Raw genomic sequence first — 23,193 nt, 5'->3', positions numbered from 1 at the left:
ATGAAAATTCTACCATTTGATTCTTGAAAATGATATAATTTGATACAACAACCTTGTTGAGGTAAGTGTATATTATGATCATCCTCATTTTACTGATGAGGAAGCTGAGGCAAAGAGAGGTGAAATGATTTGTTTATAGTCACCCAGCTAACAACTACCTGAAGCAGGATTAAACTGGAGTTTTCTTGCCTCCAAGGCCAATGCTCTGGCCACTGTGGCACTTAGAGAGGAGGGACATTAGGGGCCATCTAATCTGTCCCTTTCAATTTTTAGATGAGAAGATAGAAACAGAGAGATGAGGTGACTCAGAAATAACTCACTTCTTCCTTAGCTTCAACTTCCTCATCTGTGAAATGAGGATAACAATCCTGGGTCTACCAGGAATCAATAAGACAATGTCTGTAATTGTAAAGCACTATATAAATAATCTATTATTATATAATAATCAGTTAGTGATTCCTAAAGCCTTCTGGTTTAGATCTTGTATTCTCAAAAGCCGGAACTTTTTCAGTCTGCACTTATCTAGTAACCAAGTATATCCCATTTTGTATCATTCCTTTTTCCAAAGTGTAGGCAGTATGTCAACAGCAGCATTTTGGGGTTGTTCAGTTGTTTTTCAGTCATGTCCGACTCTTTGTGACTTTTTGGGGGGGATTTCTTGAAGAAGTATACTAGAGTAGTTTTCCATTTCTTTCTCCAACTCATTTTAAAAATTAGAAACTGAAGCAAATGGGGTTATGGCTATTAAGTGTCTGAATCTGGATTTGAACTCAGATCTTCCTGACTCCAGATTTGGGGTTCTAGTCACAGAATCACCTTGCTGTGCTAGAGTACTACCTAAAGTATTACCAGACTAAAATGTCATTGGGCAACATTCAACAAAATAAAAATTCATTAGAACAGAGATAATGTTAATCTGTGATTTTCAAAGTCTTTGACAGGCTGCAGAGATCTTTATATAACTTGGCTTCTATTTGAGGTTTGATACCATCTGGATCATTTTCATTGCTCTCTCTGGGCCTCCTCTACCCTCTAGATCTTTCTACTATAGTGACCAGAATTATAGAAAGCATTGAGAGAAATGGAAAATGATTTAAAAAATAGAGGGACACAGAACAAGGGAAAGGCATGCCTTAGGTAGCAGTTTGCCTGGAGAAAGATCTGGGAATTTTAGTGACCTGCAAGCTCCTTATGAGTCAATTGCAGGAATCAATAGCCAAGAAAGTGAATTCTTAGCCTCCATTAGGAGGTGAATAGTGTCCAGGCCTAGGGACAGCATAGACCTGGGCATTGTATTCTGATTAGTTAACATCTTGAATATTGTGTTCAGTTCTGGATGCAATGTAGGAGGAAGGTCATTGATTACCAGGGAGGATGCTGAGAAGAACAGCCAGGATGGTGAAAGGTGTAGATCATCTTAGAGGCACTAGGAATGTTTAGGCTCCAAAAGGGAAGGTTTGGGGAAGTGTACAGGTAGGAAACGGCATCATTATCATTAAGCATTTTTCATCATGTGGATGAGGTATTAGACGTATTCTGTATTGGCTCCAGAGAATAGAATCAGGAGCAGTGGGAAGAAGGGGTACAGATGCACAGTTAGGCTGGTTATAGGAAAAACTTATGTAAGAGCCTTTTCAAACCTTTATTTAAGTCCTATGTAAATGTCACTGTGTGAGCTGATGTATTGTGGCGCCTTGGGGAAATGCAAACATCAATACGTTCCTCCAGCAGGAGCTTGGAGAGATGGGACCTGCACATAAATAGAAGCTGCACAAAATAGTCTCTGATGAGTGACTGGAAGAAATTCAAAGGGCCAGGAATGTTCTCAGGGATGGAGAGATGTATTTCAGTTTAGAGAATAGGGTGAGAATCAGGGAAGGTTTCACTGGAGAGAATTTAAGATGTATCTTTGAGAATGGACTGGGTTTCAGTGAGCGCGGTGATCCTGATAGAGAAGGAGAGGAGGGTGTTGTTAGAGTTGGTAATGCTGTGAGCAATGGTAGAGAGATGAGGAGGTGGTGGTGGACTGGGGGTGGGGGTGAGTGAGGGAAGGCATATTTTTGGAATCATGAACAGGTCTGTTGAGTTGGAATACTGTGATATGAGACTGGAGAGTTGAAGCCAGATTTTGTATAGCCTTGAAAACTAAGCTGGAGAACTTGGATTTTATTTAATAGATAATAGGGAACAGAGAATCATACTTGCATTAGGCATAATCAGTCTTGCATTAGAAAGATTATCTTGGTAGATTATGGATTCTGGAATTAATGGATTATGGACCAAAGAGTGGATGGGAGGCTTTTACAATAGTATAGACAAGAGTCACAGTCTGACCTGTAATGCAGAGATGTGGTATTTTGATTCAGTCATGGCCAACTTTGTTGACTCAATCTGGGGTTCTCTTAGTAATAATACTGTAGTGGTTTGCTCTTTCTTCAGCTCATTTTTCAGATGAGAGAACTAAGGCACACAGAGTGAAGTGACTTGATCAGGGTCACATAGCTAATGTCTGAGGCCAGATTTGAACTGGGGTCCTCCTGATCTCAGGGCCGATGTCTACCCACTGAGCCATCTAGGGGTGATTAGGTGGTGCAGTGCAATGGATAGTGTTGGGCTTGGAGTCTGGAGTGGCCTGAGTTCAAATCCAAACACAGACATTTATTAGCTGTTTGACCTTGGGCAAATCACTCACCCTGAATGCCTTACATCTAGGGTCTTCTCCAGTCATCCTGATTTATATCTGGCCACTGGACCCAGATGACTCTAGAGGAGAAGATGAGGCTGATGACTTTGCACAGCCCGCCCCCCCCACTCAAATCCAAGTCATGTGTATCACCTTCCTGATTTCATGGTTTTTTTTGAGAATGAAGGACAAACATCATATTCATCAATGGAGAGAGATGTCTTGGTGGTAGAACTGACTAATCTGAGACTGGATAATGAGCAGCTAACTGGTGGTGTGGATAGAACACAGGACCTGGAGTCAGGAACGTCTGAGTTCAAATCTGACCTCAGATACTAACTGTATGACCTCAGGCAAATCACTTGACCTTGTTTGCCTCAGTTTCCTCATCTGTAATATGAGCTGAAGAAGGAAATGCCAAAGCACCCCAATATCTACCAAGAAAACCTCTAAATGTGTTTGAAGAATCAAACACAACCGACAATGACTCAACAGTAATAATAAATGATTGGATATAAGTATAAACTACCTAACCTTAGAAGCTATCCTAAAGCAGAATGAATTGCTGATGATGGGATTCCTCTCTCACTGGAGGTCTTTACATAATCATAAGACTTGTTCTCAGTAAATTCTTGATAAATTTTTGTCAGATTAAGTTGAATTCAAGGAGAAGCTGAATGACCGCCTTTTGGGTGAAGTGAGATTATGGTGGGGGGGAAGTCTTTGATCAAGAATCATTTGGGTTAAATGTCAAGAGGTCCTTCTAACTGTGAGGTTGTAGATTTTGCTTACAATTTCACCTATTCAAGAATGGCCTAGGCTGCCTCAGGAGGCAGTAAACTTTCCTTCTTTGGAAGCCTTTAAGCAAAAACTGGAGGACCACTTGTAGGGAATATGGTGGGTGGGATTCTTGTGCAAGCAGGTTGGATTGCATAGCTTTTGAGATCCCATTCAACCCTGAAATCCCACCATTTGTTGAAGACAGAGAAATTGAAGCAACCTGAAATTGGACTGCTTGCTGAGAATTGAAAGGGCCACCAGAACCTTGAGGAATCTCCTCCACAGTTTTGGGAATGGGGTGGGATAGAAGTATAGTGGTGGTTAATGAATTATAGGATCACCAGGAGTCAAGAGGACCAAGTGGTAGTCCCAAGATCTGATGCCATCTGGGTTTCGGGGAGCAAAAGTTGGACCAAAAAGTAGATGTTACAGAGAGGTAGACTTTGACTCAATGGAATGAAAACCTTCCCAATGGTTATACCTTTCTAGAAGTGGAATGGGGGCTAACTGATCAAATTTTAAGCTTCCTAACTCTGGAGTTATCAGTGATTAGATGACTTGCAAGGAAGAGGAGTTTCCTCAATTTTTTGTTATCTATTTCCTTTTATCTATGTATAACTTGCCTTATATATAAGGCAGGGACTATATTTGTCTCTTTTTGGATACCCTTAGCATTATGATTGACCAATAGTACACACTAAATAAATGTTTATTGATTGATTGACTGATTGACTATGTAAATGGGGAGCTGGATTGCTTGTTCCTCTTTGATGCTAACATCCTAGTGTGATTCTAATACCTGATAGCTTATAGGCTAAAATATGATGAGATTTCTATTTCTAGTCTCACTGGCATGCTGGGTGACTTTGGGCATCCCTTTTTCCTTCTCTAGGATTGTTTTCTCATTTGTAAAATGATAAGGTTAACCTGGGGCAAGCCAAGATTTAGTTACCTTTAAGTATTTGAATATATAAGGAAGAGGGATGAGATGTGTTCTGGAGGCACCAGAGGCTTAATACTCTTGGAAACTAAAGAGAGGCAGGTTTAGAGTGGGTAGATGGAAAACCTCCCTATCATCTGAGCTTTTCCAAAGGGGAATGGGGCCCCTTAGGAGGTAGTGAGCTCCTTTTCACTGAAGGTCTTTGGGCACAGTAATATTCCATAGTAGGTACTTCATAATTATTTGTTGCCTGCTTTCCTGACTGACTAGAGAGGAATTCTTGTTCCTATATGAGTTGGCCTCACTCAGTTTCTGTGCTTCTCCGACCAGGTGGACAGTCAGGTAGGTTTCTGAGGGATCTTAGCCCTGGGAAGCTGGGAGGGTCATTATTTGGTCTTTGCTTGCTCAAAATTTGAATTAGTCTTTTCTAACAGGACACCTATCTCTGTTTCAGGAAGAGATGAAGGAGACAGATGGCAGCCTCCTGGGTGACCCCAGCCAGACCCCACTGGGTAAGAAGGAGAGCACCAAGTGGCAGAAGCCACGGCTGACCCGCAAGGCCTTGATGAAGTGTTGCTTGGTGAGGTGGATCCTGTCCAGTGCTGCCCCACAAGGGTCAGGTAAAGGGACTGGCAAGGAGGATGGCTGGCTGACTGCGCTCACACAGAAGGCCTAGGGACTGGCCAAGGGGCTATCTCTGTGGCTGCACCAAGCCTGGAGTTTCTAAGAATGCACAAAGCCTTGGATTTGGTGATTAGCACTCAGGTTCAAATGCTGCCTCTACTGTTTGTTATCTTGAAGGGATGGAGTTAAACTAAACATACCCCTTTCTATCTCTTAAGTTCCTCTGCCCTCCCTATAGGCTAAGTTCCTCTGTGATTTCCTCATTCATTCATTCTTGCTTTTTTTGTTTGTTTTTGTTTTTACAAGGCAATAGGGTTAAGTGAATTGCCCAAGGTCACACAGCTAGGTAATATGTCTGAGGCCGGATTTGAACTCAGGTACTCCTGACTCCAGGGCCCCTGCTCTATCTACTGTGCCACCTAACTGCCCCAGCATTCATTCATTCTTTCATCCATCCATCCATCCATCCATCCATCCATCGCTTATTCAGCAAACATTTATCAAGTGTCTCCTGGCTTTGTACAAGGCTCTCAGAAGAGTACAAGAAGAGCTTGCCTACTAGATCTAAAATTATATTATAAAGCATCAGTCTTCAAAACTGTCTGGTACTGGCTAAGAAATAGAGTGGTGGATCAGTGGAACAGACTAGTTGCAATAGCAGGAAACAATTATAGTAATCTGCTGTTTGATAAACCCAAAGAGTCCAGCTTCTGGGATAAAACCTCTCTCTCTTTGATAAAAACTGTTGGGAAAATTGGAAGTTAGGTGGAAGAAATTTGGATTGGACCAACCATCTCACACCCTATACCAAGAAAAGATCAAAATAGGTACAGGATTTAGATTAAAAAAAGACAATATTATAAGTAAACTAGGAGATCAAGGAATAGTTTACCTGTCAGATCTATGGAAAGGAAAGCAGTTTATGACCAAGGAAGAGATGGGGAACATCATTAAAAACAAACTAGATAATTTTGATTACATTAAATTTAAAAAGCTTTGCACAAACAAAACTATTATAACCAATATCAAAAGAAATGTAGTAAATTGGGAAACAATTTTTACAAGTAGTATTTATGACAAAGGACTCATTTCTAAAATATATAGTGAACCGAGTCAAATTTATAAAAAAAACAAGCCATTCCCCAATTGACAAATGGTTAAAGGATATGCAAAGGCAATTTACAGGTCATGAAATCAAAGCAATCCAAAGTCATATGAAAAATTGCTCTAAATAATTACTGATTAGAGAAATGCAAATTAAAAAATCTCTGAGGTACCACCTCACACCTCTCAGACTGGTCAATATGACCAGAAAGGACAATGATCAATGTTGGAAGGGATGTGGGAAATCTGAGACACTAATACATTGTTGGTGGAGATGTGAACTCATCCAGTCTTTCTGGAGAGTAATTTGGAATTATGCCCAAAGAGCAATAAAAATGTGCATACCCTTTGATCCAGCAATACCACCACTGGGTCTATACACTGAAGAGATCATGAAAAAGGGAAAAAAATATCACTTGTACAAGAAGATCTTGCTACCATTCTTGACCTCACTGAATATCCAGTTTAGTAGAGAAGGGGAGACAAAGGAGATAGAGCTGCAATATTTGTCTAGGTGCTGTGTGACTGCCCCAGAAAATGATGATTATTGTTTTATGAATGATAAGAGTGCTAGGTGCTAAGAGCATAGATGAAGATGATGATGATAATGATGATAGCTAACTTTTATAAAGTGCTTACTTACTGTATACCAATTAGCTGTGGGCAGCTAGGTGGTACAGTGGATAGAACTTCAGCCCTGAAGTTAGGAAAACCTGAGTTCAAATCCAGCCTTAGACATTTAGCTAACTGTGGGATCTTGGGCAAGTCCCTTAGCCCTAATGACTTCACATCTGATGCTATCTCCAGTTATCCTGATTCATATCTGGCCACTGGACCCAGATGACTTTGGAGAAAAAAAATGAGGCTGTTGACTTAGCACAGCATCCCCTTTACTCAAATACAATTTACTTGCTTGTCATGGCATCACCTCCCTGATGCCACAGTCTTCTTCAAGCAGGTTAAGTGACCTGCCCAGGGTCACACAGCTAAGAAGTATCTGAATTTGGATTTGAACTCAGGTCTTCTTGACTCTAGGTCTGACATTCTTTCTTCTATACCCTACTTTCTGCTGACCCTACTCCTAGCTGAGGATTTAGGGAGGAGAAGGATGCACTGGAACTGGCCTTGAAGGGCAGCTTGGGTTTTAAGAGATGACAATGAGGGATTGGAGAGAAGATGAGATTGGGAGGAAATTGAGACTACTACAGAAAGCATTTGAGTGTCTGGGGGTTCTATGTTAAGTGAATTTCTCTAGTTTATTTGTGGAAGGCTGATGAATGAATAAAGAGATCTTCCCAGGAAGAGACAAAATGGTTCTGGATGGCAGTGGCATTCAAGGAAAAAGCAGAGAATAGTGAAGGAATTTGAGGCACAAACTTTTCTTCCTTCAGGGGTGGGTTGATCAATTAATCAATAAGCATATTTATACTTTAAGCTCCCAGATTGCACCAGGTTCTGTCCTCGGTTTGGAGGATATAAACACAAAAATGAAATTGTTCCTGTATTCAAGCAGCTTACATAGCTATCTAAGTATATATACATATTCATATATATTTATTTGTATTCATATACTCACATATAAAATGCAAAGCAATTTGGGGGTGATGGTGATGAAGAGAGGAGGGAGGAGGAAAGAAAAAACCTCCTATATGAAGTGGCACTGAATTTAGCAATAAAGGGAGTTTGGGGATTCTAAGAGATGAAGCTGTAGAGGGAGTGTATTAAAGGCATGGGACACAGCCTATGCAAAGGCTTGGAGACAGGAACACTATGCGAGAGACTGAGAACACAAAGACAAAAAACAAACAAACCCACAAAACACCAGTCTCTGCCTTTGATGGAGTTCTACTAAGTCTAACAGTATATAACATATAGATAAATACAAGTAACTTAAATTTTTTTTTTTTGCAAGGCAATGGGGTTAAGTGACTTGCCCAAGACCACATAGCTAGGTAATTATTAAATGTCTGAGGCCAGATTTGAACTCAGGTACTCCTTACTCCAGGGCTGGTGCTCTATCCATTGCTCCACCTAGCTGCCCCCAAGTAACTTAAATTTAAAAAAAAAATTTTTATCTTTTATTTTGAGTTTTAAATTCTCTCCCTCCAGGGACAATACAGTGGATAGAGCACTGGCCCTTGAGTCAGGAGGACCCGAGTTCAAATCCTACCTCAGACACTTAATAATTGCCTAGCTGTGTGGCTTGGGCAAGTCACTTAACCTCATTGCCTTAAATAAAAAAATATTCTCTCCCTCCTTACAGCCCCTTTTCCATGCATTGAGATGAAAAGCAATGTGATATCCATTATCTATGTGAAGTCATGCAAAACACATTTCCATTTTAGCCATAAATAGGAGTAATTCAAAGACCAAGATAATTTGGGAGATAGGTACAGGCTCTTGAAGGAGCTTGAAGGGAAAGAAGGATTCTTAGAGATCCCAGTGAGTTGAGAGTAATTAGGGCACATTGACAACCTGAACTAATGACACCAGCTGATTGGAAAAGGAACTAGAGCCCAGACTTCTCTAAGAGGTAGAGGAGAAGCCCCTGGATGAAGTCTAGCTAAGTCAGTCAGAGGTCCAGGGTCTCAATAATAGAAGCAAGCCCAGACTAGGCTCTATTAAACTAGACTCTGGAACTACTACCATTCTGTATGGACAGAACTCTGCCCTACCTGGAGTGGGGGCTATCTCCTGTCCTGATCCATATCTAGCCACTTGACCCAGACAGCTCTGGAGGAGAAAGTGAGGCCAGCAACTGAGCACAGCATCCCCTCACTCAAATCCAGTTCACATTGCAAGTCATGACATCACCTCCCTGATGTCATGGTTCTCTTCAAGAATGAAGGACAAACAACAAAATTACCAGATTTTTAAAGGGTTGTCTTGAGGGTGGACTGCTGGCAGCACCAGGAGATGGGAGACAGGGATGGAGGCAATACCTGGGGGACCTTCTAAGAGCAAAGCCTGAAGATGGTGGTAGCCAAGGCCAAGAGTGGGGAGCTCTCCCCTTACCTCCACACCCAGATCAAGGTGATGGAAGAGGAAGAGGTTCTACCCTTCTGGAAATCCTCCTTCCCTCTTAGTACTCTACTTAGTCTCTTCCTTCCAAAGCAGCAGGTCAGGGAAGTAACCTTGGAATAACCTTGTTCTTGGGTATTCTCTCTCAATTCTGGCTACAGATAACCAATCAAATCGTCATCCCAGTCAAGTTCTCTGCATCCCACTCCTCCCTCCCTCCCCCCAATCCTTATTCACAACAGTTCGGTTGGACCACAGGTTAGACTAATTTCTCTCTCCCCATCTTTCACTAATGAAGTTCTATCTCCCTCTTCTGGTCAGTCTGCAGATTGTCAGACCAGGGCTCCCTCAGCATGAAGAGTCTAGGATCATAGATTAAAAATCAGAAAGGATTCCAGAGTTAATCTGGGCTGACCCCCATATTCTACAAATGAGGAAACGAGTCCCAGAGGATAATCCTCAGGATAGCTAGGGACAGCAGAGGATGACTGAGGAAGGCCATAGAGTGGGAAGAAATAGCCTGGGACAGGGAAAGATAGGGGAGAAGTTAGGTGGTACAATGGTTAGAGCACCAGGCTTGGAATCAGTAAGACTCCTCTTCATGAGTTTGAATCTGGCCTCAGGCACTTAAAAACTTTGTGACCCTGGACAAGCCATGTAACCCTGGTTGCCTTGGTTTCCTTGTCTGTAAAATGAATCAGAGGATATGACTATCCAGTCCAATATCTTTGCCAAGGAAACACCAAATGGGGTCATGAAGGGTCTGATCCAACTGAAACGACTCAACAGCAACACAACAGGACAACATGGTGGGCCAGAACTAGTGGACTCAAGGCTAACTTGCACTTTCCCTCCACACCCAGGGAGGTGTTACTAAGGAATTGTATCTAGGAATCGTTTCATCTGGGACAAAGACAGGCAAGGGAATGTGGTGGTAGAGAGTACACAGACTCGGGTGGTGGTGGTGGTGGTGGTGGTGGTGGTGGTGGTGGTGGTGGTGGTGGTGGTGGTGGTGATCCCCTCCCTGTCCAAATTATAACCATGGGTAGAACTGAACAACAGAGACCTCTGGGAAAAGTCCTCAAGGATTAGTTTTATGGAGGCAATGCAACCTTGGCCAATGTCTGGACTATTGCCATAGGTGAAATGCCTTAAAGGGGCTTTGATTTTTTGTGAATGTTTTCTATTCTTGGATGGATAGGATCAGACAGAATCTATACCCATTTCTTTCAGTTTCTAGAAACTGCCTCATCTATAAAATGAGCATGATAGAATTTATATTTCTTTGAAGGATTGTTATAAACCTTTCAGTGCTAAAAAAATGTAAGTAATAATAATTATTATGTCTGTTATATTTCCTTTCTACTAGTTTATTTTGGATCTATTTGTTTTAGTTTCTAGAAATTCCCTCATCTATAAAATGAGCACAATAGAATTTATATTTCCTCAAAGGATTGTGTAAACCTTTCAATGTGAAAAATAATAAATAATAATTATGTCTATGGCATTTTCCTGATGTACTAGTCAGTGAAACAGAAGAAAACCTGGATAAGAATTAGATTGAAGTCAGAAGCCTGGAGAGAGGTAATCAGTAAAATTTGTTCTGCTAAACTGGATAATGAGTCCATTTTGTGCACTGGTACTTGTATCATCTGTCAGTAGTTGATTACCTCATAAAATCCTCACTATCTGTATGGAAAAGTCACTCCTACTGCATTTAAAGAAAGGTTTGCATTTTTCCTATTGCATTTAAGGATAGTATTTCTGAAAATTAAAACTTATTGTAGAAAGAATTCAGGACTTAAAAAATGATTTATTCAATGTTGAACTTGAATTTTTGGGCTTCCATTTTCCCATCTATATAATAAAACAATTAAGTTAGTTGATTCATAAGGTATTTTTTGAGCCTCAGTTACACATTCCATTATCTGTCATCTTAAATGTTGGGAAATTCTTCCTTGTATCTAACTTCATTTGTTCATTTAACAGATTTTTATGGCGCCCCTTCTATTTGGAGGAGCCCTATGCTGGATGACTAGGTGGTGCAGTGAATAGAGTCTTGGTCCTAGAGTCAGACAGATCTGAGTTCAAATTTAGCTTCAGATACTTCCTAGCTGTGTGACCCTGTGAGAACCCTGTATGACTTCTGCTTACCTCAGTTTCCTCATCTGTAAAAATAACTAGAGAAGGAAATGGCAAACCAAATGGGGAGATGAGGAGTCAGATATAACTGAAAATGACTGAGCAACACTGACAATAAGAAGTCTGGGCATTGTGGAAGATTCATAAGAAGACACTAGCCAAGAAGTGAAACTCTAGTAAGGGAGATAAAGCAGATACATAATAATGCAGACAACATAAATAATACAGACACCATGATGAGCAAACACAAGAATATTCAGGGGAGGTTTTAAGGAAGAAGAGATGACTTATTTCTGACTGAGATGATCAGGGAGATTTCCAATTGATGATATTTGTACAACATTAGGTTGGAGAGTTGGAGAAGGAAATGGCAAACCACTCCAGTATCTCTGCCAACAAAACCTAAAATAGGATCATAAAGAGTTGGATATTACTGAAATGACTGAACAAAAGATTAAAGAGAAGAATGACTAGGGGAAAGGAATTAGAGTAAGCATTTATATTATATGGCACATTACAAATAAAATCATTTTATTTTATCCTCACAATAACTTAAGGAAGGTCATTGCTATTTTTGTTCCCATTTTGCACATGAGCAAACCAAGGCAGACTGAGGTTAATTTAATTGGTCACAATCATACATTTAGCAGGTGTCCAAGGCCAGATTTGAGCTTAGATCTTTCACTCCAGCTCCAGTGCTCGATCCATTAATTTTATCACAGAAGCAGTTTGGGTGTGCAGGAATGAGAGTTGAATTCAGGGAAGAGAGATTAGAGTAGAAGGAGGGGACAAGTCAATCTGGGAGCTATAAAGAATATAAATGGACTCACAAGTCTTCCAGACTCTTTAGATATGGAGAAGGAGGAGGAGGATGGAAGAGGGCTATGACTGGTCTCAGAGGATTTGTGTATGTTCTAAATTCTGCCATTTTGGGGCCACATGAAGTAGGGCATAGAATATTGGAAGACTGAAGTCCAAATCTCTCTTTAGACACTCATCAGCTGGATGACCCTGAGAAAGTCACACTCTCTCAGTCTCAGTTCCCTCATGTGTAAAATTAGGGTAATAATAGAACCTACCTCACAGGGATGTGGTGGGAATGAAATGAGCTCTTTGCAGAACATTAGGTAAATCTTGGTTGGTTTTATTCTTATTCTTCCCCTTAATTGGGGCTGCTTGATTCCCCTTACTCAGAGTTGGGATCTATCATTTCTCTCTGGAGACATTTGGATTCATGGGAGATTTGGATTCATGCTCCATTATGCACTGGGGGGTGGTCTGCTAGGAACATTGGCAGAGCAGAGCTACATGAAGGCTTCCAAGGTTCTCTTGGGAAGCTGAGTGGGCAACCGGAGATGAGGAAAGGAGTAGGTGCTAGGTTAAGTTTTGGGAGCTGAATGCCTCAGACTTAAGGATTCTTTGGCTTAGTCAATAAGCATTAAATAAGTGCCTACTATTTGCCAAGCAAATAATAGTCTTTGGTCTTGAAGGGTTTATAATCTAATGGAGTCCAGTGACAAGGATAGCAGTAGGAGATGACTTTTAACCAGTCAAAGATTACTACTTCCTCCTAACAAGAGCAACTCTTTGTTGACTGTGTGTGTGTGTGTGTGTGTGTGTGTGTGTGTGTGTGTGTGTGCGCGCGCGCTTGCATTTGCTTGAGATCAGACAAGCAGATCTAAGAGGGGTCCCAGAACTGGCTTGCCTCAGTTCTTGGACCCTCCAGCTCTCCATTGACTATTACTGTAATATGAAGAAGTAATGGATTCTGCCTTCAGGGGTGACCTGAATGCACTTAATATCACACTTCTCAGCTGAGAAAACAGATCAGCAACACCTCCTTGGGCATTTACATAGCATGGCCAAGAATAGAACCCCAGAGGTCTCAGCCCCTGGCCCTAAGCTCTGCACTATCTCAGCCCTGAGAAGAGGGGTCCCCATGTAATCTCCAGGAAGCTAGGGGAACTATGGGGGGGGATAATGGGAAAGGAGGGCTCTTAAAGACTTAAGAAGAGGATGGGGTCTGAAGAGTGGATTGGGGAGACTCATGAAGGCCCTGCCAGCCAAGGCTGGTAGGAAGGAGGGAAGAGTGTGAAGGTTAATTTGGGTTTTCCCCAGAGCCATGGTTTTTTAGCTATGCAGTGAAGGATGGGAATTGAGCATGGGACCAAGTGAGATCCCAAAGGAGGTGGTGGTAAAGGTGGGGTGGGATGAGGTGGCAGGGGGAAACAGTGAGACAGAATTAGGAGAAGATTGGGGCCCCTCATTTGGAGTTGGGATTACAGAGGATGGAAGGACTCAGGAATGATGCAAAGAACATTTGAGACAGAGACAGAATCCAAAGCAGAAAGGGGAAGTTAGACAACCAGACAACCAGATAAAGAGTAGACAGAGAAATATATTGGGGTGGGGTGGCTTTTATAAACATTTAGATTGTTATTGAAAAAGACTGAGGGAAAGGGATTTCTATAGATATATATTACAATTTAGGACCCTGTGGAGAAAAGAGACCTGAAAAAAGCATTTAGGGATAGGCAGGGTAAGGGGAGACACACTCAGCAAGAAGACAGGGAAGGAGAAAGGAGAGAAGTAGGTGAGGGAGGGGAAGGCAAGTTGGCCACAAGCTAGGAGGAGTCTGTGGTCCTAATCCAAGCATCTCAGGACAGGAGAGACTGAGGGAACTGAGGCTTCTGTCCCTGCAAAACCTATTGAGGGCCAGAAGACGCAGCATGCCTGGTCGAGGAGAGGACCTCAACCCGAGCGCCTTGGGACCCTCCCAGGAAGCTGCCCTCCGACTTCGACTTCGAGAATGCCAGCATGGCTGTAAGAAACACCTGGGAGACCTCATCAGTTTCTTCTTCCGATTCATTTCTGGGAACCTGGCCCGAGGTGAGGTGGCAGGAAGGGCAGGGGCATTGAGTAAGTGTGGGTCTGGAGCATGGGGTGAATCAGAGGGACTCCTGGCAGGATAGTCCATCACAAATGGTATCATGTATTTCATTTGGGGTAGAGGAAAAAGTGAGAAGATAGAGGAAGGGAACTGTGGGGTCTTTGGCCTCAGAGGATGGGCTATTGTGTACTCATCTGGTTTGGTCTGTAATGCAGTATGGTGAATAGGGCTCCTGAATCTCACCTAGAAGAGACAGGAGGGAAGGGCATTAGCTTCTGGGATGATAGAAGAAAAATCTGTCTGAAGCCTCAGTGCAATCCTGGTGTCTGTGATGATCTTGAAAGAGAGATAGATTTGGGGTCAGAGGATTGAGTTCAAATTCTGATTCTGTCATTTACTATTTGGGGGATGTTGGGCAAGTCATTCACCTTTTTGAGCCTTGATGTCTCTGTTTGTAAAATGAGGGACTCATTTGGAGTACATGACCTCTTAGATCTCCTCTAGTCAGTCAAACATTTATGAAGCACTAATTATGCCAGATATTGTCCCAAATACTGAACAATGTATTAAGGTTATCTTAAAAGCTGTTTTCTCTAAATGTCTTAGAGGGTAACATTTTCTAAGCTATGATTCTTTCTAGAAATGAAAATATCTGAAGCTAGTAGGGCAGGTGGCATAGTGGAAAGAGTGCCAAGTCTGAAGTCTGAGTCTTCCTGAGGTCAAATCTGGCCTCAGATATTTACTAGCTGGGTGATCCTAGGTTAGTCACTTGACCTTGTTTGCCTCAGTTTCTTCATCTGTAAAATTAGCTGGAGAAGGAAATGACAAATCACTCCAGTGTCTTTGCCAAGAAAGCCCCAAATGGGCTCAGGAAGATTAGAATATGGATAAACAATAATAACATTTCAAAAGTGAAACATTTTGAAATAGCAACAATAAAATATTTTGTGTCTCCAGGATTCAGAGAACTGACTCTATCTGGTTGGGGCAGCTCTGGAAAAGTCTCCATTTTCTTAGATCTCTCCTGGGAGAGTTGTCTCTGTCTAGCTCAACAGATTTGAGGTTTGTCAATTCCCAAATCTGCTAAGATGACAGTTCACAAGCAAATGTGACACGTCAACCTTTTTGGAATATAGACATTTGCCTGCTTGAACAAGGGCAAATGACTATTTTAGATGGGTTCATTTTAAAGATAGTATGGCCTAATGCTTAGAATGTGGGGCTTGAAGTTGAGAAAACCTGGCTTCTAATTCTACCTCTGAAGCACTTAGATGGATGACCCTTAGCAAATCTTTAACATCTATTTCCTGAAGCTCCTTCCTTAGGTTCCTTTCATTTCATCAACATTAACTTTTTACTATGTGAAAAGCAATAAGCATTGATTAAAATCATATTCTGTGCAAAGTTCTGGGATATAAGGTTTTTTTTTTTTAAAAAAGCACCATCTGTCCTTGTCTAATAGAACAGGTTCTTGATTATGAAATTCCCCTATCTGACCACCCCATTTTCTTTTGCCCCATTCAAATAGCCAGTACATAGAGTTCAGTCACTTGAGTCATCACAACCTCCTACTTTATCAATTGACTGGAGATGACAGATTTATAAATTTGGGACTGGAAAGGGCCACAAAGACTGTCTAGTTTAGGAGTTCCCTGACCCCTAACCACTGAAAAAAAATAATTGAAGTTACCTCATGCTTAAACCTTGCCCCCCCCCACTGAACTCAATCATCAAATCTCCCTTGGTAACAAAGAAAACCAGATAAACAAAAGCAACATCAGCATCCGATAGTATATATAATCCTAGTCATTCCGTCTAACCTAATTCCCTACCCACTACCAAGAGGATGGAGGTATGTTTTATCATTTATTTCCCAGGATCTGAATCAACCATTTCAATAATTCAGAATTTGGCCAATAACTAGACTAAACCTTTTTGTAAAAATAATAATGATAGCTAGTGTTCATGTGGGCTTTGGGTTTGCTGTATTCTTTCGTTTTTATCCTCACAATAACCTGAGGGGTAGAGGCTATTATTATCCTCATTTTACAGATGAGGAAACTGAAGCAGATAGTAGTTAAATGGCTTGCCCAAGGTCACACAACTAGTAAGTGGCTGAGGCAATGTTCAAACTCAGATCTTTATGACTTTAAATCTGATTTCAAGACATCAATGCTGCCTATGTGCTGCATTTTTACAGATGAAGAAACTGAGGCCCAGAGAGTTTAAGTAGCTTGACAAAAGTCACATAATGAGTAAGTAGAAAAGCCAGGACTTCAACATCAAAACTAGATTTTTCCACTGTACCATACTAGTGAATTTAATTTTTTGACATTTTCAAGATGTTTTCAAGATGTCTATACTCTGGTCTCTCAGTTGACTTGATACTACCTATCACTTGCAACTTGGTCTTAGGAGGAAAAATTACTAAAGCTCTCAGGGACAAAATTTCCTCATTTGAAAACTGAAAAAGTTGCATTAGAGGACCTCTCTAAGATACTTTTTAGCTCTATACCTATGACTCTATGATGACTATTTGTTTCTCACAAATGTGGTAAGGAGGCAATAATCCCCTTTCCCCTTGGTACCTCCAGGCTCACAGAGAGAGGTATCAAGACCTCCTTATTGGCTGAGAAGCTCCAACTCTCATGGTAGCCCAATGAAGAAAGACAGGGATGGACCCCTTTCCCAGCAGATGAAGCTGAGACCCCTAGACAAAATAGGAAGTTAGTTTATTTAACTAAGTCCACATTGAATCTAGAAAAAAAATTAGTTTTCTATTCCTTTATCTAAGAGATCTAGGTGGCACAGTCAATATAGGGCTAGCCCTGGAATCTGGAGAACCTGAGTTTGAATCTCAGATACTTAGAGGCTCAGAAACTAATTGTATGACCTTTGGCAAGTCATTTAATCTTGATTGCCTCACATTCAGGGCTATCTGCAGTTGTCTTGATTCATATCTGGCCACTGGACCCAAATGACTCCAGAGTAGAAAGTGAGACTGATGACAATACAGCAGCACACTTTACTCAAATCCAATTCACATACATGAAACAGCATCACCTCCTTGATGTCATGGTTTTCTTCTTCTTCTTTTTTTAAGGTAATGGGGTTAAGTGGCTTGCCCAAGGTCACATAACTAGGTAATTATTAAGCATCTGAAGCCAGATTTGAACTTAAATCCTCCTGACTCCAGGGCCTGTGTTCAAACCACTGCGCCATCTAGCTGCCCCCTGTGTCATGTCTTCTTCAAAAATGAAGGACAAGTATCATCATTACCTAAGAGACCTAGGATCCTCAGGGAAAGGATTGATAAGGAAGACCATGAGCCCAATGTCAAAGTTACTCATGAAGGGAGAAGAATGTCCTAGAGACTGATAGATGGCTGAGGAGAGGGTGGCATGAATTTCAGAAGAGGAAACATAAGATTAAATATGTCATAGAGATGTGAGAAAGAGAGGAAAAAATACAGGGCAGCTATTACAGGGCTAACTAATCTGAATCACAGGGAAGCTTGGACCAACAGGGTTGACAATGTAATGGGAGTGGTAGAGAAACTAGAGGATAAAAGAAGTCAGTTTGGGTTGAGGCCACTTTGAACTGTGTCCTGCCTCTCCTCCTCAATTGCCCTTAAAGTCCTCTAAGGGTCTGGATCTTATCTCATAGAGTCAGAGTTTTCTCTGTACTTGGAGTCTTTGAAGTCTCTGACTTTGAAGTTGGGGGCTAAGAAGCCAAGGTCTATTTGCTTTGGTTCCCCCCGCCCCCAGCTGTGTTTAGCCCAACAGACCTCCTCCCCTTTTCCTTCCAGCGTTCTCTGGATCAGTCAGACCCAGGCCAGTGGTTCTCCATACTCCTTCAGCTCCAGGTCCTGAGTCCAGCTAGGACTTTGGACTTGTATCTCATCTCTGAGACTTTGGGAATAGCCCAATAGGTGGGAAGGTTGCTGTTCTGTCTTCGGCAGCCCGCCATCACTTTAACCAGAGAGGGAAACAGGTGTTCCTGACAGATTCTGACCAGATGAATGAGAACAGAAGCTGCCCAGCAGGTGAAGGGACTGGGTGAAAGGTTTCAGTAAGTATACTATCAGATTTCCTGAGCCTACATGCTAGGCAGAGAAATTGGGAGTCTAGACTTGGGTGTTTTGAAGTCCAGGTTGGTCCAAAATGAGCTCTTCCTTCTGGATAAGATTTTTGCACTCAAAATTGGACAAGAACATAGGAATTAAGAGAATATGACTCAAGATTAGAAGATCAAGAGGGTACTTGGGAATAGGGGAGGTGACTTCACTATATCTATGCTTTCTTGTTCTGATTGACATCCTTGAAAAAGATTTTTATGTTTAAGGCAACACAGGTGTGAAATGGGGAGCCTAATGAACTTTCTGTGCCTGCTTACAGGACTTCTAGTGACAAGACCTAGCTTCCCCAAAGGTTGTAAGTAGGGTGGCATGGAATAAAGGTGCTGCATTTCCAGGTAAAACCAGAAAATGAGAAAAGGGTCATACGTTTAGATCTGGAAGGGACAACAGAGACCATTTATCCCAGTACTTCTCATTTTATAGAGAAGGACATAGAATCAGAGAAATCACTCATCCAAGGTCAAACAGACTAGGATTCCATATTCTACATTGATCAGGTTCTCTGAATCTTAATTCAGGATTCCTTCCATCCTACCATGCTGTCTCACACAAGAAACCTTAAGAAAACTATCAACACCTAATAATTAGGAATGAGGAGACCTAGACTCTTGTCCTATCCCTTCCCCTAATTTACTTGGGTAGGTTCTTGAAGTCATAATTTCTCCATCTGTCAAATGAGGTTGGTTATTATTTCTGTACCTACCTCTCAGTTGTGAGAAGCAACCATTCTGGAAACTAGAGTGTTCTACAAATGAGAGGGATTATTATGACTTAAATCTCTTTTGATTGATCTGTCTATGACTGTGATAGTGTGAGGGTTATCATGTACTCTGAACTTGGAGATCCTCAGAGGAGCAGGTCTGAGCAGGCATTCCTTTGATTCAATAGGTCTCAAAAAATCTAGAAAGTGAAAAAAATAAAAACCAAACCCCCAACCTCTCTACTTAGCTTCAGATTCAAATCAATTCATATATATTAGACCCAGTATTAAAATGCAGATGGGAGAAGGACAAAAGATATGCCTAGGACTGGTCTTAAAAATGGGAGGCTGTCTATATGCATCTAAAGGGTCAGTAAGGTAATCAATAAACATTCCTTAAGTGACAATCACTTTGTTGGTCTCCAGAATACCTTCCCTACCTCACTGCTACCTAAATAATAATAATAATAATGATAGTAGCAACAACAATAATACACTATTAATGATTAATTCTTTAGGCATAAGCTTTTTTTTCACTTGTGAAAGGTGTAACTCTTTAAAGTCTTATCAGTAGTTAAAGTTCAACATGAGTTTCAAGTTGATTATATTTCCTTCCTAGTTTTTTTCCCTAAATAGGAGAAGTGACAGAAAGGTTGCCCATTTCTCTCTACTTCAAAATACTAAAATATTGCCTCCTCTAAGTTCTTAGCATGCTTTCTTGAATAGTCATTTCCCAATAAGTGTGTGTTGATTTGATTGAAATGCAGGAAGAATGCAGTTGGGCATTCTAAACTTTAGGTTTGGAATTTCTCCCCTGATGAACTATGAAAATATAAATTCTAATTCCAACTGGACCACTAACTCTCTTTGTGGCCTTGGACAAATCCCTTCAACTCTCTAGGTGTCTATCTTCATCTGTGAAATGAAGGAATTGGTCTAGAAAAAGTTTCAATCAGCATAAGCCTTTCAAGATAGCATAATCAATTCCATTTTACAGAGGAACCTCAAAGTGACAGTTGGAATTCGAATCCAGATCTTTTAACTCAAAATCTTGTATTTTTCCTGCTGTATCAATGTTTACTATTTATCCTTAGAGTCCAATCCAGCTCCAAAATATTGTGATTCTCTAATACTATCTAAAAAAAAGCCCAGAGGCTTTCTTATTTATATGTACATTCAGGTGATGCTGATTCAGGGACAGGGATGTACAAGTAGCATCTATTTCTAAAAGTAGTGTGGACATGCATATCTGACATCAATGTTATAGTGTCTTATGATATAGTATTTTAGTATATCATTTTTATTGAAGGTGTTGTTATTTGTCACTTTTTTGGTTTTTTCCAACTCTTTGTGATTGCATTTGGAATTTTCTTGATAAAGATATTGTAATGATTTGCCTTTTCCTTCTCTAGCTCATTTTACACATGAAGAAACTGAGGCAAACAGGTGAAGTGACTTGCCCAGGATCACACAGCTAGAAAGCATCTGAGGTCACCTTTGAACTCAGGTCTTCCTATCTTTAGACTCACTACTCTATCCATTGTGCTACTTTATTTAATGTATTTTAGGTCAAAAACATGGTTTGACTTGAGAGATATATATATCAGCCTTTATGATTAATTGCTGTTTAAAAAAGGATTTGGTAGGATTTTAAAAATACTTATTTAGTTGTTTGATTGTTACCTAATAATTTTATGTCTTTGAATTTTACTTTTCAATAAAAATGAGGAAGGTTGGACTAGATGATCTTAAAGTGCCCTTCTGTTTGGGAAAAATATAGATCTGTCCACTTTGTCCTTGAATAATTTCTTTCTCCTTTGTCCAACTCATTTGGTCATTCTATTCTAGTCTCCAGCAATGGCCTACCCCAGTCCCCACTCTCAGCCTTCCCCTTTATTTCTTCTCTTTCTTCCCCTTCTCCCTCATCATTCCTCACTCTTCTTTGTACTTGTCCCTCATTTTCCTCAACTGTAAAATGAGTATAATAGCAGTAGTTACCTTGCAGGGTTGTTGCAAAGATCAAACGAGAGAATATTTGTAAAATGTTTAGCATAGTGTATATACATTCTATTTAAATTCTGATACTGTTGCCCTTGTCCAGTTCTTTCTCTCTTCTCCCTTTCCTTCCTTCTCTTTCTTTTGGCAGTCCATCTCACTAGAGCTCTTTCCAAATTGCTCTCCTGGGGCTTTTTAAATGAGAAACAGTTAATTAATAAGCAATTAAGAGCAGCTCTGTGTCCACTCAGCCTTTTCCCTGAACATGAAGGCCAAGACCTTCCTATCCTTTCTCCTGGTTGGAGAGAGACCTTGAAATCGAGGCAAACTGGAGAGATGGGGTGATGATACCCCATAGAAAAAGAAGTAGATAAAAGTTTGGTTTTGTTCTTCTCCCTTCCACTCCTTCCCTTCCTTTCGGCTGTGGGTGTAAACCAACCTAATTCAGAACTTCACCTTTTTGCAAAGGCTATTGTAATGGTGTCCTAACCTCTCCTACCAAATCTATCCTCAGACACTTAAAAAAAAAAAAGAGATAAATTAAATCTTATATTTATTTAGCACTCTGCATAGGAGATCTCTGGTTGATCCTCACAACAATCCAGTAAAGTAGGTGCTGTTCCTATGTACATATTATAGATGAGAAACAGATGGCGATGTTCAGTTAGTCATTTCAGTTAGTATTTTTTAATCTTTGTTGTGTGTTCTAAGTAATGGAAAATACAAAAACAGATAAAACAGTTCCTGCTCTTAAGGGGAATCAGGAATACAATATCAAATAACTATGTAGAAGCAAGATATACACACAAGATGAACTGGAATTCATCTGTTAGAAGTCAGTAAGATGAAGGAGGAATGGGATTAAGGAGAATTGCCAGGGGAAGTAATTTACTCTTCATAGAGAGAGGGGATACTGAACTAGCATTCTGTCTATTTGCTGCCTTAAATTGGAGGATGTAATTTTAAGGTTCAGGCTAGATTGCTATTTATTTATTTATTCATTCATTCATTCATTTATTTATTTGCTTGTTTGTTTGTTTAGGGTTTTTTTGCAAGGCAAATGGGGTTAAGTAGCTTGTCCAAGGCCACACAGCTAGGTAATTATTAAATGTCTGAGGCCGGATTTGAACTCAGGTACTCCTGACTCCAGGGCCAGTGTTCTATCCACTGCACCACCTAGCTGCCCCTAAATTGCTAATTCTTAATGGGGAAAGGAGGTCACCAAGTTCTGCATCCCAAAGCCTGATACCCCTCCCACCAGATGCCAGTTCTACATATAACAAATAGTAAATAAATTCATTTATCCAAGTCAATAGTAAAGCAGAAATCAGAGTAAGAATGCATATGAGACTATATGCCATACAATATAGAGTGAAGGAGTTCTCCCACCAGAAATGAAATAACTCAGTTCAATCAAGAAAGTCCCAGAGCTCACTCAAAGGGGAAATTCCCCAAAGTCTCTAGTATAACAAGCTAGAATAGGAACATGAGGGGAATTGCCAGCGCCTCTCATGTCAGTGTCTTTCTTGAGTATTTTTCTTCTTTCAGTGACCTGAAGAATCCATTTCTTCTCTCTCTCTCTCTTGCTTTTACCAAATTCTGCCCTTCCCCTCATGCAGACTTGGGACTTTCACCTCCACCAGTAAAGAAAGAGTCCCATACCAATAGCTTTCAGGGTTGTGGTTATATTAGGAAGGGACCAGGTTATGAAGGGCTTTAAAAGGCACACAGAAGACTTTTATACTTCATCCTGGAGGAAATAGGGAGCCATTAGAATTTGGGTTTTCTCCTCAACCCAATTCATTTAATGAAGATCAATTTGACAGTTGAGGAAGATGAACTGGAATTAGGGAGAAACTTCAGATGGCAGGGTAATTGTAATAACAGAGGCATGAGTTGATGAAGGTCAATTGGGATAATGGCTGTGTCAAGCAGAGAGAAGGGGACATGGAAAAGAGATGTCATAAAGGTAGAAATGACAGGATTTGACCACAGGTTGACCATGAGGTAGGCTAGAGAGAAGGAGTAAAGAGTCAAGGATGACATATAGGTTGTGAGTCTAGGTGACTGGGAGAATGGTGGCATCTTGGACAATAATAAATTAGGACGAAGAGCAGATTTGGGTGAGAGGGAAGAAATTGGGCTCAGTTTTGGACTTGTTGAGATTAAAATGTTT

The 23,193-nt window shown here is 40.7% G+C and overlaps 1 protein-coding gene across 2 annotated transcripts in view; it reads left to right on the top strand.

Annotated features, from left to right (window-relative positions):
- KCNIP3 (potassium voltage-gated channel interacting protein 3) overlaps positions 1–23,193 on the top strand; it is a 155,662-nt gene that overhangs the window by 20,370 nt on the left and 112,099 nt on the right. Inside the window, exon 3 of one of the 2 annotated variants that reach the window (XM_074209239.1) lies at positions 4,858–4,915. In XM_074209239.1, coding sequence (XP_074065340.1) covers positions 4,858–4,915 — 58 coding nt within the window. Of the gene's footprint in view, positions 1–4,857; positions 5,024–23,193 lie in introns of both variants that reach the window. The other variant, XM_074209238.1, reaches the window with a different exon arrangement.

The sequence above is a fragment of the Macrotis lagotis genome, chromosome 1 (genome assembly GCF_037893015.1).
Source record: "Macrotis lagotis isolate mMagLag1 chromosome 1, bilby.v1.9.chrom.fasta, whole genome shotgun sequence".
Classification (NCBI taxonomy): domain Eukaryota; kingdom Metazoa; phylum Chordata; class Mammalia; order Peramelemorphia; family Peramelidae; genus Macrotis; species Macrotis lagotis.
This window is presented reverse-complemented; position numbering and strand designations above follow the sequence as displayed.